The sequence below is a fragment of the Octopus sinensis genome, linkage group LG7, assembly GCF_006345805.1.
Source record: "Octopus sinensis linkage group LG7, ASM634580v1, whole genome shotgun sequence".
NCBI classification, from domain to species: domain Eukaryota; kingdom Metazoa; phylum Mollusca; class Cephalopoda; order Octopoda; family Octopodidae; genus Octopus; species Octopus sinensis.
Window position 1 is genome coordinate 6887141 of NC_043003.1, and position 17924 is coordinate 6905064.

Below are 17924 nucleotides of genomic sequence, written 5' to 3' on the forward strand. Positions count from 1 at the left end.
ATTCCATCACTGTGTTACTGTTTGCAGTAGTTTCCGGTTCCGGTAACGACACGCAACATTTTGTTTTGCTGGATGTCGTCTTCTTGTCGGTTTTTCTAGATTTTTACAATTATATATTATTTATTTGTCTGTTATACTATATTATTGTCATGTCTGCTTCAACCGTTCCGTCTGTCAATAACGCCCATGATCCAAGAAGACCTAACAAAGTCACACGGTAAGCCTCAGATATATATTTAAACATGGGGATAATCTTCGTGATCGCTGGTCTTGCCATTATAAGCCTTAATCTCCGTCTGCTGGCCTTAAAAAAACAGGAAAACACGAAGGATACACTGTATAATGCGGTGTTAGCTTTATATATAAAAAAAAATGGAATTGATCGTGTTTTCTTAATCAGGGCTGACCTGGGACGAAAGCGCAACTGGAAAGAGGTGTGAGGCAAATTTACGGCAGAAAACTATTATTAATGCCGTGTTTATGAGTACTCATTGTCTTGGTATTTCGACTCGCACCAAGTTTGCCTTATTTCTCCTTATCTTCTCTGCTTTATAACTCTGCGATGTTTAAATATACGAAAACAAATCCAGGCATAACTATAACTACAGATTTCTGCCCCTACCCCCGACTTTGGATGATCATAACTCAGAAAAATGGATATTTTTTTTAATGAAATTGTCTACGAATATGTGTTATATCATGTAGATTTCGAATATACAAAACTTGGGTGGGGAGTGTTTTAGGAGGAATTTCGTAAAATTCACCGGCGTCCACTTCAATTCGTTTTAACTTTCAAGAAAATGGATACTTTTTTTTAAAAACTCTCTAATATACCTCGGACTATGCAGATTCCGAGAACATAGGAATTTTGGGGGAATCAACATGATATAACACATATTCGTAGAAAATTTCATTAAAAAATATCCATTTTTTTGACAGTTATGATCATCCAAAGTCGGAGGTGGTGGGCAGAAATCTGGGTCAAAATAGCTGTAGTTAAGCCCAAATTTATGCAGTTTCGTTTTGTGCCAGGGAAAAGCACCACTGATGCTATATTTCTGGTAATATAGCTGTAGGAGAAATACCTTAACCAAAGATAAACCTCTGTACTTGGCTTTTGTTGTCATGGATAAAGCCTTTGACAGGGTCCTTTGATCCCTTATCTAATGGTCAAAATAGGGATAGACGAGTCATTGGTGAGAGCTGTACAAGCCATGTACAGGGATACTGTTTGTAAGTTGAGGGTTGGCAACGAATATAGTGAAGAATTCAGGGTACAAGTAAGGATTCGCCAAGGATCAACCCTCAGTTCCCTCTTGTTCATCATAGTCCTCCAGGCAATAACAGTGGAATTCAATGCTGATGACCTTGTTCTTATAGGTGAACCACTAGCAGAACTAGAAAAGAAGTTTCAGGTGTGGAAGCAAGGTCTAGAATCAAAGGGTCTTAAAGTTAACCAAGAAAAACCCAAGTCTTATTAAGTGGGAAAGCAGACAAACCACAAATCCCTTCAGGTAGATGGCTCTGCTTGATCTATAGAAAAGGTGTAGGTAGAAACACCATAAGATGTGCCACGTGTAAGCTTTGGACACTTAAGAGGTACAACAATATCAGGAAGGTTAACAGGGAAGATAGTTTTTGTATACAGAAAATAGATTCTTTCAGATGCCAGTGGGGAAAACTAGTAGTAGATAGCTTCTATTACCTTGATGACCAAGTCAGAAGCAGGGGTGGATGTTCCGAGAGCGTAGCTGCTAGAATAAGAATAAGCTGGGCAAAGTTCAGAGAGTTCCTACTTCTGCTGGTAACAAAGGGCCTCTTGCTCAGGGTGAAAAGCAGACTGTATGATGCCTGTGTGTAAACAGCCATGCTACACGGCAGTGAAACATAAGCTGTGACCTTAGAGGACATCTGTAGGCTGGTAAGAAATGATGCTAGTATGCTTCGCTGGATGTGTAATGTCAGTGTGCATGCATGACAGAGTGTAATCCACCTCAACAAATTCTGTCCGATGCAACACAAGTAAAATTCAATGAAATTCATTTGCATTCAGAAAAACGGCTGTGACTAAATGACAGGATGGGTTGCAGCTGGATTGTCTTTTATTTATAAATCTGTTCGAGTAGGACTGACTTATGGTAAAATAGCTTGTCCTGTATTTTCACTCCATTTTTATCTTCGTTATGAGGTTCGTTAACAACAGCAATGATGATGATTGTATTAGGTGAAGGGGGGGAGGAGGGGATATAGACTTCCTACACTTATACTAAATCTGTTTCAATCCTAAGCTTAATTTATTCTAATCCATTCCAATCTGATTGTATGAAAGAATCCCATTTTTTTTTAATGGTTTAATTAAACTGAAAGGAGTGTTAACAGTTCTATATTTGAGAGATGAGCAATTATTTACAATTGATGGATATTTGTCCTCATCTTGTTTGTTGTTAACACGTTTTAGCTGATATACACCCTTGGGGAAATTTCGAACCTGGGTTCTCATTCCTAAGGTATTTTTTGATGTTGTTATTATTATTGAAGGGCATCCAGCCGTAGAAACACTGCCAGATCAGACTGGGCCTGGTGTAGCCTTCTGGCTTCCCAGACCCCAGTTAAAACAATGATGATGATGATGATTATCAATCAGGTCACTGCCTTGAATCGAACTCAGAATCTTGGGGTTAGTAAACCATGCTCTTAACCCCTACGCCATATGCCTGTGGCCAATTATGGAGTGAATTTTAGGGCTAATAAATCTAATATTTTCCTATCCTTCCTTAATACCGGTTCCCATATGCTGCTCTAATTGCACTCAGGCTGCTTAGGAGGTTGTTGTGTCCTAGCATATGTGCTGCTTCTTTTAGTTTTCATATTTTCTAGTGATGTTCTCTGTCTATTATTTTAACTTCATCCCTCAGGGGGAGGTGGTCTCCATTTTTCCATACATGATCAGCTATACCCGATTTATCAATATCTCCTCGTGTCACAGCTTTGTAATGTTCCTCTACCCTTATTTTGAGGAGGCGGCATGTTTCACCTTTGTATAACCTACCACAGCTGCATGGGATGGAGTACATGCAGTCTTTGGTCCTTCTGTTGGTGGTTTTACTCGAACGAAATATTTGTGAAGTGTTGTGTTACTCTTGAATACTGTCCTGATGTCATATGAGCCGCATATCTTTTGTATCTTTTCGGGGAGGCCTTTCACATAGGGTAGACAGACTGTGGACAGTTTATCGGTTTCATCTTCTCTTTTCTTTATAATTGGAGAGGAGAGTATGCTTTTGGGGTAGTTGTTGCTTAATAGATTGTTATTGAGCTTGATCATTTCTTTGTGGTGGGTATCAGGATCGTTACTTATATTCATTGCTCAATGTTTAGACACTGAGCAATCTCTTTCTCTCTCTCTCTATATATATATATACATGTTTGTGTTCATTTGTCTTGACTGCATTTTTTTTTTCAGATAGTGTGTCTAAGACCACATTATCAAATGTATCTGTCCTTTCATTTAAAGATTCTGGTGTAATTTGGAGAGCACTCAACTGCTATTTCTAGCCTATCAATCAACCAGTTGGTTCATCAACACTAGTTATAAGCCAGCTGTGTCTGTTCTATTCAAATTACATACATTACAGATAGATGCATTCTGTATTTATTTCATATAAGCTAGAAGTAGCCTCTACTCAACCCATTAGAAATAGCAGCCATACATTCCTCAAATCACTCAACTGTCTAAGAACGAAGTGGTACAATAAAAAATTGACAAATATTGTTTGATGTGACTCTTTGCTTATAAACAAAATACAACTAAATAGCCATAGTTGGAGTGTCTTTCATCATAGAGCTGATTGTCCGTAAGTCTGACCAAAGGTTAAGGAATAACAACATTATTTGTTATTTATAAATTTTGATTTATGCTTTATTAAGTTAATTTCTAAATTTCTTCCAGGTACAAGTCCCCTCCCAGTGGTGGACCAGTCGATGACCCCACCCCAGATTATATGAACTTACTGGGTATGATATTCAGTATGTGTGGACTAATGATGAAAGTAAGTAACACATCTACAATTTCAGGCTTTGTTTCATGTTTATTGTTGTTGTTTGAGAGATAGAAGTGATGGCCGAGTAGCCCCAGGTCAGCCAATCTTCCCTGTTACATCCTATCTTCACCTAACTGATGACCATCCCCATGCAGAGAGAATTCATGTGGGATTTAGTATGACAGTTGGGACATAGAGAACTCTTCCCATTGCCCAGTCTGTTTCTCTTGGCCAACAAATTCTGATAATGGTTACCATGGAGACAGGCGAAGTGGACACAATCAGAGCTGGTGGTGGGGTATATCCCAGCACAGTATATAAAACCAGGAAGACAACTGGCATTGAGGGTGTTTTAGGGTAGATTGCACTGGATGCAATTGGTCTTATAAAGCCAGTTCTGCATTGGTTTGGACTGGAATGGGTCCTGTACCAGTGAGTGGCACAAGATCGGTGAAAGGGTCAGAATATGTGCTGCGGTGTCTTTAGTTACACTGGAAGCAATGTCTGGTAAAACAGAAGATGAGTGATGAAGACACGGGTTAAGAGAATGCATTGTATGGTAAACCGGAAGAGAAATTGACTGGCATCCTGAGTTAACCGACACTGTTGTCAGGTGTGATTGTGTGGTAAGAGGCTTGCTTCCCAACCACATGGTTCCAGGTTCAGTCCCACTGCCTGGAACCTTGAGCAGATGTTTTCTACTATAGCCACGGGCCAACTAAAGGCTTGTGAGTGGATTTGATCGACAGAAACTGGAAAAAAAGCCTGTGATATTAATTTATATATCTGTCTTTGTTTTTGTTTGCTACCAATAAAATAAATACCAGGCTTTAAAAAATCCTGGGGTCAATTCATTTGACCAAAATTCTTCAAGGTGATGCCCAGCATGGCCACTGTTTCATAGCAGAAACAAGTAAAAGATCATTATCATAACCAGAGCGAGGTTGTTGCCAGTGCCGCTGGACTGACCCCTGTGCAGGTGGCACGTAAAAAGCACTATTTGGGCATGGCCATTGCCAGTACCACCAAACTGGCCCTCATGCCGGTGGCACGTAAAAGCACCTACTACACTCTCAGAGTGGTTGGCGTTAGGAAGGGCATCCAGCTGTAGAAACTCTGCCAGATCAGATTGGAGTCTGGTTCGCCAGACCTGTAAAATCATCCAACCCATGCTAGCATGGAAAACGGATGTTAAATGATGATGATCATCATCTAGTGTCTGTTTTTTCATGCTGGCATGAGTTGGATGATTTGACTAGAAGTGGTAAGCTGGAAAGCTGTAGCAGGCCTCAGTGTGGTTTGGCTTGGTTTTTGGATGCCCTTCCTAGTGCCAACCCCTCCAAGACTGTAGTAGGTGCCTTTTACGTGTTACTGGCACATTTTACACATCACCAACACTTAGTCACAACTATGATTCCATTTGGCTTGGTGCGTTTTCTGAGGCACAGCAAATTGCCAACGGTCTCAATCACTTGTCATCACTTCCATGAGACTCAACATCTCATGTCTTCCTGGATCTGCCTCTTTCATAGGTTCCGTCCACAATTAGACACCAGCACTTCTATATGCTGCTGTCCTCATCCATATGCATCATATGACAATACCAGTGTAGTGTTCTCTGTTGCACACCACATCTGATGCCTTTTATACCCAATTTTTCATTGAAGACACACTGCCATTGTGACAAAAAAGAAGAATTTTGTCACAATAGCAGCAATTTTGGAGAAGGGGATGAGTTGATTACATTGACCCCAGTGTTCAACCGGTACTTAATTTATCGACCCCAAAATGATGGGAGGCAAAATCAACCTTAGCGTAATAATAATAATAATAATGATAATGATAATAATAATAATAATGATAATAATCAGGCAGTGGCTCTCATGGCTTCTGATCTTAACTGATTGGAAGTGTTATCATGTACATTGTTTTGTCTTGGTATAAAATTTGGGCTGCAGCAAATATTCTGCTCAATACCACAGATTTGCTTGTCAGTTGTTTGACCTTAACCAGTTGAACATGTCCCTTAGTGGCTGACGATATGTGCATCTCTGATCATGAGCAGAAGTTGTGGGGGAGCATCATAGCCATGGGTTGAGAGGGATTCTTTGGGGTTTGGATAATTCACCTCTGGAAACATGGGTGGTTCTTTCAACATCCTTAAACAACCCTTATTCAGGGACCTTTTGAGCGGATTGGGTTACTCAACCTGAAGAAATTTGTAACTGGGCCGCACCTGCAAGGTCATGTGCTGTTTATCTTGATATGAGATCACCATGTCGCGCACATATGGTTGTGATGCATGTGCCTAGTGTACCCTTATCAGACGGGTAGTCATGATGGGTATATTGGGCTTCTTATATTTTACCCCAGTGTCACTTTGATGGCATGCACTGCTCTCTCACTCAATAATAATAATAATAATAATAATGGGTTAATGAACTATTTTCTTTTCCAGTTGAAATGGTGTGCCTGGGCTGCCGTCTATTGTTCTTTCATTAGTTTTGCCAATTCTCGTTCTTCAGAAGATACCAAACAGATGCTCAGCAGCTTCATGTAAGTTCTCTCACTGATTCTTATTTCACACTTGCAGTTGTCTGCATTCTTTAATGCTAACCATTACTGACATACACCGTTCATGATGGAGGCGCAATGGCCCAGTGGTTAGGGCAGCGGACTCGCGGTCATAGGATCGCGGTTTCGATTCCCAGACCGGGCGTTGTGAGTGTTTATTGAGCGAAAACACCTAAAAGTTCCACGAGGCTCCGGCAGGGTGGAGGCGCAATGGCCCAGAGGTTAGGGCAGCGGACTCGCGGTTTCGATTCCCAGACCAGGCGTTGTGAGTGTTTATTGAGCGAAAACACCTAAAAGCTCCACGAGGCTCCGGCAGGGGATGGTGGTGATCCCTGCTGTACTCTTTCACGACAACTTTCTCTCACTCTTACTTCCTGTTTCTGTTGTACCTGTATTTTCAAGGGGCCAGCCTTGTCACTCTCTGTGTCACGCTGAATATCCCCGAGGCTCCGGCAGGGGATGGTGGTGATCCCTGCTGTACTCTTTCACCACAACTCTCTCTCACTCTTACTTCCTGTTTCTGTTGTACCTGTATTTCAAAGGGGCCGACCTTGTCACTCTCTGTGTCACGCTGAATATCCCCGAGAACTGCGTTAAGGGTACACGTGATTGTGGAGTGCTCAGCCACTTACACGTTAATTTCACGAGCAGGCCGTTCCGTTGATTCGGATCAACCGGAACCCTCGTCGTTGTATCCGACGGAGTGCTTCCATCCATACCATTCATGTTTTGTATCCATTTCTCCATAGGAGCCTCGGTTACATGAATATATATGTTCAGTTATTCAGTGATGTTATTTAGCTCCAGGTCAATCTTTGTTCTGCAGACTTTTGATCAAAGCCTCTCTAACCATGACCATCTTGTCCTTTTTCAGATACAAATTATCTCAGATTATATCTGCTTTTTCGTTTTCTTAAAGAGAAGGCTATAATTCATGAGAAATTTTGCTGCTATTTCTAGCAGTGGCCAACTTGAAGCTGGATAAACAAATATGTGGTTACTTAAACTACAGCCTACCATCTAGAAAAATGAAGCAATACATTAAGGAATGTAATCCAGGGCACACTGTGTCTAGATGGCCATGGTTGGAATGTCTGCTCAACCAAAACCTGTGGGGGCTAAATAATAACACAGCTTGAGCTAAATCTATCATGAGGTTTTATTCAATACATGACTAACAAAGGCCAATTATATTGTGAATATTCTCTGGAAAGGCATGAACACCCCACAGTCTCCTATTTTAATTTTCTAGAAATTTGTTTCGTTTCTCATCAGAAATTATTCACTTCCGTAAAACGGACAAAGGGAGGGAACTGCAGTATTTCGTTAAGAACACTGTTGAAGCATATTCTGTTGTGTGTCTGGGGAGAGTCATTTTCTTTTTGTGCCTTATTATTTAACACACTCACCGGTAAAATTTCCACGTTTTTCTTATTTTTATTTTCCTAAAATTTTCGTTGCGTCTTGCAACCTTTTCAATAGTTTTGACTCAAATAAGAATTAAATGGAAATTTTACCGGTGAGTTTGTTACATAATAAGGCACAAAAAGAAAATGACTCTCCCCAGACACAACAGAATATGCTTCAACACACGAACTCATATAAAGAATCTTGCAAACCAAATCCAAAAACGAAATACTGCTGAAGACGTTTATCACAGAACAGCTTGCATTGGTTTTGCTGTGTCAGAACTAGCGTCATCATCAATCAAATTGAGAGCCTCTATGGTCTCTTGACTTTCGAGAAAGACCAGTTAAATCTTTCTTTAATCACACAACTGGTGGCACATGACCTGCTGTGCTTGAGGAGACCTATTGAGTCAAGAACATCAACATCAATATAAATATCAAATGGAAATTGTAGTTGTGATACTTGTGCTGGTGGCACGTAAAAAGCACCATCCGAACGTGGCCAATGCCAGCGCCGCCTTGACTGGCTTCTGTGCTGGTGGCACGTAAAAAGCACCAACCGATTGTGGCCACTGCCAGCCTCCCCTGGCATGTAAAAAGCACTCACTACACTACACTCTCGGATGATGATGATTTTAAAAAGGAAGACCAATAGTAAAAGCAGAGTAGAGAGTAGTGTTATTTGAGCTGTTGTGTGGTGACAGTGCTGGTGGTTTAAGAACAACAGTGCCTACCTCTTAGGGTTCACATTTAGCCCCTATGACACAGCTTTCATTTTTATTTATTTTTATTTATTTCTAACCCTATTTCTCTTTCTTCTTCAGGTTGTCCATTTCTGCTGTTGTCATGTCATATCTACAGAATCCTCAACCGATGTCACCACCTTGGTAAACCAGCCCTCAACGGACAGTTTATCACAGGCACATTAATTACCTGGAACTCGCTTACAAATTAAACGCCGTCAGATGACAGGGCTGCAAAGGGAAAACATTTTTGGCAAAGTTGAAATTGCAATTGAACAACAAAAGCAATACAGTTGTTTAAACCAATGTGTGTGTGTAAACTATAATGAAAATATTTTAAAACTGATATTAACCAGTCTTTCTGAAAGTTTTCTATTTTAATAAATCCTTATTAAAATCATTATTAATGAATTTAAACTTATTCAAATCAACATTTCTGGTTGTCAAAGGTACCTTGTTTTCTTTTTTGTCAGTTTTGAACTGAAATTCTATTGTGTCTGGGGAGAGTCATTTTCTTTTTGTGCCTTATAATTTAACACACTCACCAGTAAAATTTCCACTTTTTTCTTATTTTTATTGTCCTAAAATTTTCGTTGCGTCTTGCAACCTTTTCAATAGTTTTGAGTTAAAATAATAAGGCACAAAAAGAAAATGACTCTCCCCAGACACAACAGAATATGCTTCAACACACGAACTCATATAAAGAATCTTGCAAACCAAATCCCAAAACGAAATTGAACTGAAATGTTTCCAAGATATTTAAAGTTCCAAGAACGTGTGTAACCAGTTGCATTTTAAGTTCCTGTTCAGGGAATTAAGTGCTTGTACGATGATTTCCTTCTGGGAGATATATCAGCAGAACTGCTTAATGCTGGGTTTAAACTTAGTTTTTGCAGTTTTTGTTTCTACACTCATTAAATAGAACCTTTGGTGAATGATTAAAACTTGAATCTTTTTTTTTTTCCCTTTTCCTTTGTTTACATCTTCCTAGACTTGGGCAATGAAACTGCATCCTCAGACAAGAGCACAAGGTCTTTTATCTGTATAGCCACCTTTTGTGGGCTCAGCCATAGAAGATGGTACCAGTTATTCCTGATAAATGCTGTTTATACAAAACTAATTATTTCCCTTGGAATTTCTATGATGGCCCTTAATCTGTATATCAGACATATATAGAACCAGTCCAGTAGTGGGTTTTGTGTGTGTGTGTTTGTTTCTAGACACACACACACACACACATCATAAGTGGAAAATGTAACCTCTCGAAAGAGCTGTTCTTCACTCCTGCTCCAGAGCGTCGGCTGCGGGGTCATTCCGAAAAGCTCTATCTGCAATGATTTCATCTCAATCGAAGGAGAGGGGCTTTCTCCGTACGGGTTGTGGATCCGTGGAATAAGCTGCCAGATGAGATGGTGAAGATGCCGACGACCGCACGGTTCAAAGTCTCCCTTGACCTCAAGTGGCCTGAACTCTTTACATGAACACCACCCTGTACATAACTACATGGCCTTGCTTTTTGCTTTTTAACAAAGCTAAATTAATTGGTCAACTCTTGCGGATTGAACCCAAAACTTTCATTTCTCAAATCAAATGAGTGACAGCATTTTCTTTTGTGGCCTAAATGTGAAATATGTGTCACACCCTTAATAGCTAGATTGCTGTTTGGGTTTTGACAAAACCCTATAACAATGTGTTTGGGGAGACACGGGGGAAAAAGTTGCAGAGGAAATCCATTGACATAAAACTTCATGGCATGTATGGTGTAACCCCCTTTTAAAGTTAAAATGTGCACACACACAACACGTGTACAGACAATCATAGTCCTCTGCCACATTGGGGTTACAACACATGGTTGCCATGGCAACAACACAGGTTTTATGAGAAAAGAGGAAGAAGCAGTTCTGTAATAAATACTTTTCCAGGCATGGAAATTATTAATTTTTTTAATTAAATTATTTTTGCCTTTTCAAAGATTATTTTGTTCCTTTTTTTTTAGGGGTCGATAAAATACGGAACCAGTCCAGTAGTGGGTTTTATGTTATAACCAACTCCTTTTAAAATTGCTGGCCTTGTGCCAAAAGTTAAAATTTTTTTTTCTGTGTGTGGGGAGTTAGCAGAAACTGCTTGGTCATTTTAAATTAGGGCTGACATAATATTTAATGTAAGGAGTTTTAAAAAAACAAACTAGAAATAACTGTGTTGCTAAGTTGTCAGACAGGTTAGTGTTGATAGATTTAATAGGTGGTGAGCTGGCAGAAACGTTAGCACACCGGGCGAAATGTTTTGCAGTATTTCGTCTGCCGTTACATTCTGAGTTCAAATTCCGCTGAGGTCGACTTCGCCTTTCATCCTTTCGGGGTCGATAAATTAAGTACCAGTTACGCACTGTGTTTAGCCCCTTGTGGGCAGTAAAGAAATAGATTTAATAGAAGGGGAATTAAAAAGTTAGTCTGAAATAATTGTGTGGTGAGAGAGAAAGATAAATGGATGGATACACAGATAGATAAATTTATGCTGATATAATTAAAGTAGGAAACAATTAAATAATTATGTTCAAAGAAAGATAAGCTGTCAGAGACGTTAGTGTCAATTTGTTTGATATTAGAAACCATCACCATTTAATGCCTGTTTCCTCTGCTGGCATGGGTTGGATGGCTTGACAGGAGCCACACCAAATTCCTTGGTCTTGTCTTTTACAGTCGGATGCTCTTCCTAATGTCAACCGCTTTACAGAGTGTCTGGGTGCTTTTTACCTGGTGCCAGCACCAACAGGGTCACCAAGTACCTTGCAAACCAAAGGCCCTTCATCTGGGAGGTTGGAGTATTAAGTGGATGTGGTTTTGTGCCAGATGAGATGGTAAAATCAATAGGTGGACAATGAGATAGAGAAGTGAATACATTTACTCTTTACTCTTTTACTTGTTTCAGTCATTTGACTGCGGCCATGCTGGAGCACCGCCTTTAGTCGAGCAAATCGACCCCGGGACTTATTCTTTGTAAGCCTAGTACTTATTCTATCGGTCTGTTTTGCCGAACCGCTAAGTGACTGGGACGTAAACACACCAGCATCGGTTGTCAAGCAATGCTAGGGGGACAAACACAGACTCACAAACATACACACACATACATATATATATATATATACATATATACGACAGGCTTCTTTCAGTTTCCGTCTACCAAATCCACTCACAAGGCATTGGTCGGCCCGGGGCTATAGCAGAAGAAACTTGCCCAAGATGTCACGCAGTGGGACTGAACCCGGAACCATGTGGTTGGTTAGCAAGCTACTTACCACACAGCCACTCCTGCGCCTATTTAATGCATGAATATTTAAAATGTTAATTATTTGTTTCAGTCACTGGCTTGTGGCCATACTGGTGTAAAACTTTTGAGGTTTGTTTTCAGTCAGTCATTAATCAGTCCCGTTTTCCCCAGAATTTATTTCAGTCTTTTACATAATATATCATTGAGAAGAAAGATGATAATAATGATCAGTTAAAACAATAAACTCCTACAGCTAAAGCATTCTACAACTGCGAACATGAACATTTCAGGAATCAGGACCGGAAATGCTTTTGTCTGTGTCAAAGGTCAGCTGAAGATCGGATGACCAGAGATTCAGAAAAAGAAATGTCTGTTTTTACCATCCACATGCCATCAGGATGATTCTCTCATCATTACTTAAAAAAATAGTGAAGCTTTTCGTTCGTGAGGACATAAGACTGAAACAGGTCTAGAGTTGCCTTCCATTTTTACAGAAATTATATAAACAGTAATGGTTTCCAATTTTGGCACAAGGCCAGCAGTTTTCTCTTATGCTGGGCCGGGTAAGTCACATCAACCCCAGTGTTTAACTGGTACTTATCGACTCCAAAAGGATGAAAGGCAAAGTCAACCTGAATGGAATTTGAACTCAGAACATAGAGATGCATGAAATGCTTGGCATGCTAATGATTCTACCAGCTTGCTGCCTTGAAATTGTAATCGATCAAAAATCAATGGAAATTGTAGTTGTGATACCAGTGCCGGTGGCACGTAAAAGAACCATCCGAACGTGGCTGTTGCCAGCTCCGCCTCGACTGGCCTCCATGCCGGTGGCACATAAAAAGCACCAACCGATTGTGGCCGTTGCTAGCCTTGCCTGGCACCTGTGCTGGTGGCACATAAAAAGCACCCACTACACTCACGGAATGGTTGGCGTTAGGAAGGGCATCCAGCTGTAGAAACACTACCGGATCAGACTGGAGCCTGGTGCAGCCTCCTGGCTTCCCGACCCTGGTTGAACCGTTCAACCCATGCTAGCATGGAAAGTGGACGTTAAACGATGATGATGATGATTAAGCCAGTGAAAGATGGTGCTCCAGCATGACCACAAGCCATTGATTGAAACAAATAAAAGTAAACATGAAATAAACAAAACAAAAAAAGATGAGCCAACTGAAGAGACTCTAAGTGAGTCACTGAACTTGCTAAAGATAGCAGCTAAATCTCCCTTGAATCACACCTTGACTATTTTAAAATCAAAATAGAAAACATTTGCTAATACATTTTGGTATTTGGTAGGAAATGTCTGAACTGATGATCACAGCTGGAATGTCTTTGATCTTAGATCTGCTGGATTAGAACTAATCTTTGGTTAAACGACAAAAACATTCAGAAGTAAAAAGTTTTAAAGATCAAAGACAAAGGAATGTCAGGTGTGATGGGGGTGGGGGGTAGTGAAATGAAATACAAGATGGAGATGTTGAAGTAGTTGTGTTGGATATTTAATAAACATATAAATATTTCAATCTTAAGCAAGTATTTCAGTATATACAGCCGTAAACAATGACATTACTGATTATTGTATCATTTGTACAGAGTTGAGCAAAAACAACAACAAATTAATCGTCATCATCGTCATAATAATATTAATAACAATCTATACAACATAATTATTAATTATATGTTAATGATGAAGTAAGGGGAAATGAGGCTGTTTTGCTACAAATATAAAACATTATGGGTTGGGTGTTAAACCCTGTTAAAACACCTTTCATCTCGCTTTCCATGCAAGGCACACTTCTTTATTTGCCGCTATTAGACCTTTAAGAGTTTACAACCTGTTGTGTGAAACTCTGTTATCTCCATATTCAGTACTCTTATCTTACCATTACACAGCAACATACTATTTAACCCTTTCGTTACTGCATTTATTTTGGGATGCTCTGAGTTTCTTTCAATTATTTTAAATATAACAAAGAATTTAGTAAAATAACTTAGTTATCATTAAGCTGGTGTTAGGAAAATAAATTTTGACTAAGGTTTGGTGGAAGATCTTAATTCAAAACAAGACATTTGTACTACAGAGCCAGAGGTGGTTTCAGTCGGGTTGATAACAAAAGGGTTAAGAATTGTTTCTCTCTTATATATTTTAACCCTTTTGTTACCATATTCCTGTTGAGATGCTCTGTGTTTCTTTCAACTGATTTTAAATATAACAAAGTATTTAGTGAAATAACTTAGTTATCATTAAGCTAGTGTTAGGAAAATAAATTGTGACTAAGGTTTGGTGGAAGATCTTAATTCAAAACTTATGAAAACAAGACATTTTACCACAGAGCCAGAGCCGGTTTTGGCCAGGTTAGTAACAAAAGGGTTAAATATAATTAGTTTTGCTTCCCACTCAAAGCCCATTGTTGTCTGCCTTCTCCAGATAAATTTCCAGTATATTAACAAGATTCATTCTCAGCTTTGGCAGGGACACTCAGCGAAAACAACTTTGTAAATTTGTAGGAGCTTACAACCCATATAATAGTATTATCAATAACTAGAATCATCTTTGGCTTTCCTGAGTGGATACAATAAGTACCAGTTATATAATGAGGTTGATCTGCCACCTCTCACAAATAAGTGGCCTTGTGCCTAACAATGTTACATTACAAATTCTTTGGATTCCTTTGTGCCAAAGTTTTAATAATGTCTGTTAATTCCCCTCCAGGTCCCTGCTTTAACTCTAGTCAGGGTCTTTTTAGGTGAAAAGAATTTGGGGGAAGGGGATGAGTTGATTACATTGACCCCAGTATTCAACTGGTACTTAATTTATCGACCCCAAAATGATGGGAGGCAAAATCAACCTTAGCGGAATTTGAACTCAGAACAAAATTTAATGACAGAATATAAGGAAGACACTGTGAAAGGGACCTGCTGGCCAGGACTTAGGGACGCCAAGTTTACTTGTCTGAATTGCTGCAGGACTGCCTAAGGGGCAGAGGTTAGACCAGCCAATGCAGTTAATGGCATATAATTGGTCAAAATCTTATCAATGCTTTCATTTCATTGCAATTGTTGTAGCTGGCAGTTTTTGAGGACTCTTCAGACATACAGGCCAGAAGTGCATAAGCGCTTTCAAGATCATCATCATGATCATCATCATCGTTTAACGTCTGTTTTCTGCGCTAGCACGGGTTGGATGGTTCAACTGGGGTCTGGGAAGCCAGGGTCTGCACCAGGCACCAGTCTGATCTGGCAGTGTTTCTACAGCTGGATGCCCTTCCTAACGTAAACCACTCCGCGAGTGTAGTGGGTGCTTTTTACGCGCCACCGGCACAGGTGCCAGGGGAGTCTGGCATCGGCCACGATCGGTTGGTGCTTTTAACGTGCCACCGGCATGGAAGCCAGTCAAGGCGGCGCTGGAGGTAAATAAACATTCCTGATTCACTTGGTGACAATAAAAAACCAGAATGAAAAGTTACGTCATTTTCCAGAAAAGAAAGAAGTGTTGCTTCCCATGAAACTATGTCAGTTGTAGAAATGGATTGTGATGTCACTGGTGCCAAGCTGTATCGGCCCCTTTGCCTTTCCACTTGTGCTTATGAGGGGACTTTCTACGTGCAATCCTTCGGTCATTCATGACTGAAGGTGGTCTTTACCCTTTCATATGTGTGTGTGTGTGTGCTTATGTGTATATATATATATATAAATATATAAGTATGTATGTATGTGTATATATATATATATATATATATATATATATATATACACACACACACACATCATCGTCGTTTAACGTCCGTTTTCCATGCTAGCACAGGTTGGACGGTTCAACCGGGGTCTGGGAAGCCAGGAGGCTGCACCAGGCTCCAGTCTGATCTGGCAGTGTTTCTACAGCTTGATGCCTTTCCTAACGCCAACCACTCCATGAGAGTAGTGCTTTTTATGTGCCACCGGCACAGGTGCCAGGGGGGGGGCTGGCAGCGGCCACGATCAGTTGGTGCTTTTTACGTGCCACATTGGCCACATTCGGATGGTTCTTTTACGTGCCACCGGCACTGGTATCACAACTGCAATTTCCATTGATTTTTTGATCAAATTCAATTTTGATTTCACTTGCCTCAACAGGTCTTCGCAAGCAGAGTTTTGTGTCCCAAGAAGGAAAGGTATGCATAAGTGGACTGGTTACATCCCATCTCACTTGTCTTGCCGGGTCTTCTAACGCACAGCATACTTCCTTATACTCATGGATATTGAGTTCTATTTATCCTGTTTGTTCTACCAAACCAACACTTACATATATGTGTACATATGTGTGTTTGTTACTGTATATACATGTGTGTGTACATAAAATTACATCTGAGAAACTAAATGTTGTGTAACAAAATGCTTCAACTGGAGCTGATCCCCAAAGACTGTTATAGGTCCCCCCACCCGCTCCCTCACCTCAGTGTCTGTGCTGATTCAAAAGTAGTTTTTATTCACAAAAACACATTATTCTTCTGGGTTTCATGTAGAGAAGAAAGTGTTTTAATTCTAAAAGTTATGAAAGCTTTAATTGCATTCGACACAGTTTTCCCAGTCATATTACATGACCCCCCCCCCCCCCAGACAAACTAGCCCCAATGGGACTGACTCATACACTGTTCGCTTTCCAGACATTTGTACATTACTGCATATACTTTATACGCACTTTTGACAAGTTGTGGTGCACCTGAACACTGTATACAATAACTTCATTATTATTATTACTATTATTATTATTATTATTATTATTATATGCGCAGGAGTGGCTGTGTGGTAAGTAGCTTGCTAACCAATCACATGGTTCCAGGTTCAGTCCCACTGCGTGGCACCTTGGGTAAGTGTCTTCTGCTATAGCCCCGGGCCGACCAATGCCTTGTGAGTGGATTTGGTAGACGGAAACTGAAAGAAGCCTGTCGTATATATGTATATATATATATATGTATGTGTGTGTATATGTTTGTGTGTCTGTGTTTGTCCCCCCTAGCATTGCTTGACAACCGATGCTGGCGTGTTTACGTCCCCGTCACTTAGCGGTTCGGCAAAAGAGACCGATAGAATAAGTACTGGGCTTACAAAGAATAAGTCCCGGGGTCAATTTGCTCGACTAAAGGCGGTGCTCCAGCATGGCCGCAGTCAAATGACTGAAACAAGTAAAAGAGAGTAAAAGAGAGTATATGAACCTTACTGCTTCCCCTATTGACACAAAAATAAATATTAAATACAGAGAGAAGGTAGGAGAGTTGGTGCAGGGAAGGAGTAAAAGACATTTCTAGGAGCATCCCTCTAACTTGACCAATTCTATAGATTACTATTTCATTGAGATTCCTTCTGCATGATTACAATTTGTTCTTTAATTCTTATGCCAACCTGCCTGACCCAAACTGTTTTTCATTTAAAGGGATCTAAATCAAAACTTTCCATCAAAATTTCACGTTTCAAATACCAGATTAATTAATGACAAAATTATTTTACTAAATTTTTCAGTATTCTCAAAATTAATTGAAACAAAGGAGTATATTTCTTTGGAAATATGGTAACAAAGGGGTTATACTGAAAATTTTGTCCAGTTATATGAAGAGAATATAAAAGTAAATAACAAGTGTGTGAAGCCATCCTTATCAGGCACAAACATTTGGTTTAAAAACCAACGTATTTGCAAATTGTAAATTTACTGATCAGTTCTGGCCAGCTGTAATATCTAAATTTCATCAAATCATTCCAATCCTATTGAAAAATAAATATGAAACGATTAAAGACAGAAAACTTTTTTCCATATTTTGAATGGATTTATAGAGGAAAATATAAGTTTTCTGACTTTGTAGTCAAGGCAACAGAGAGACAAGCTTTCAGCAGTTTTATATTTACAATCAATCTCT

The 17924-nt window shown here is 39.8% G+C and overlaps 2 protein-coding genes across 2 annotated transcripts in view; one reads left to right on the plus strand and one right to left on the minus strand.

Moving 5' to 3' along the window:
- Positions 1 to 23: 23 nt before the first annotated feature.
- LOC115213847 (protein Asterix) lies at positions 24 to 9169 on the plus strand. Its single transcript, XM_029782784.2, has 4 exons — positions 24 to 217; positions 3950 to 4049; positions 6499 to 6596; positions 8848 to 9169. Exons 1-4 carry the CDS (start codon positions 150 to 152, stop codon positions 8912 to 8914), a joined length of 333 nt encoding a protein of 110 aa, XP_029638644.1. The 5' UTR covers positions 24 to 149; the 3' UTR covers positions 8915 to 9169.
- An 8633-nt stretch (positions 9170 to 17802) lies between these two features.
- The window catches only part of LOC115213846, a 55746-nt gene continuing 55624 nt past the window's right edge, over positions 17803 to 17924 (minus strand). The window contains exon 3 of the mRNA XM_029782782.2: positions 17803 to 17924. This exon is cut by the window's right edge and continues 527 nt beyond it. The gene's annotated coding sequence lies outside the window, so the exon portion shown is untranslated.

Bases quoted from the DNA above. Each gene is read 5' to 3' on its own strand.
- LOC115213847 (XM_029782784.2), top strand. From the start codon at position 150: ATGTCTGCTTCAACCGTTCCGTCTGTCAATAACGCCCATGATCCAAGA. The intron at 218-3,949 runs GTAAGCCTCAGA...AATTTCTTCCAG, and splicing joins AGACCTAACAAAGTCACACG to GTACAAGTCCCCTCCCAGTG. The intron at 6,597-8,847 runs GTAAGTTCTCTC...TTTCTTCTTCAG, and splicing joins CAGATGCTCAGCAGCTTCAT to GTTGTCCATTTCTGCTGTTG.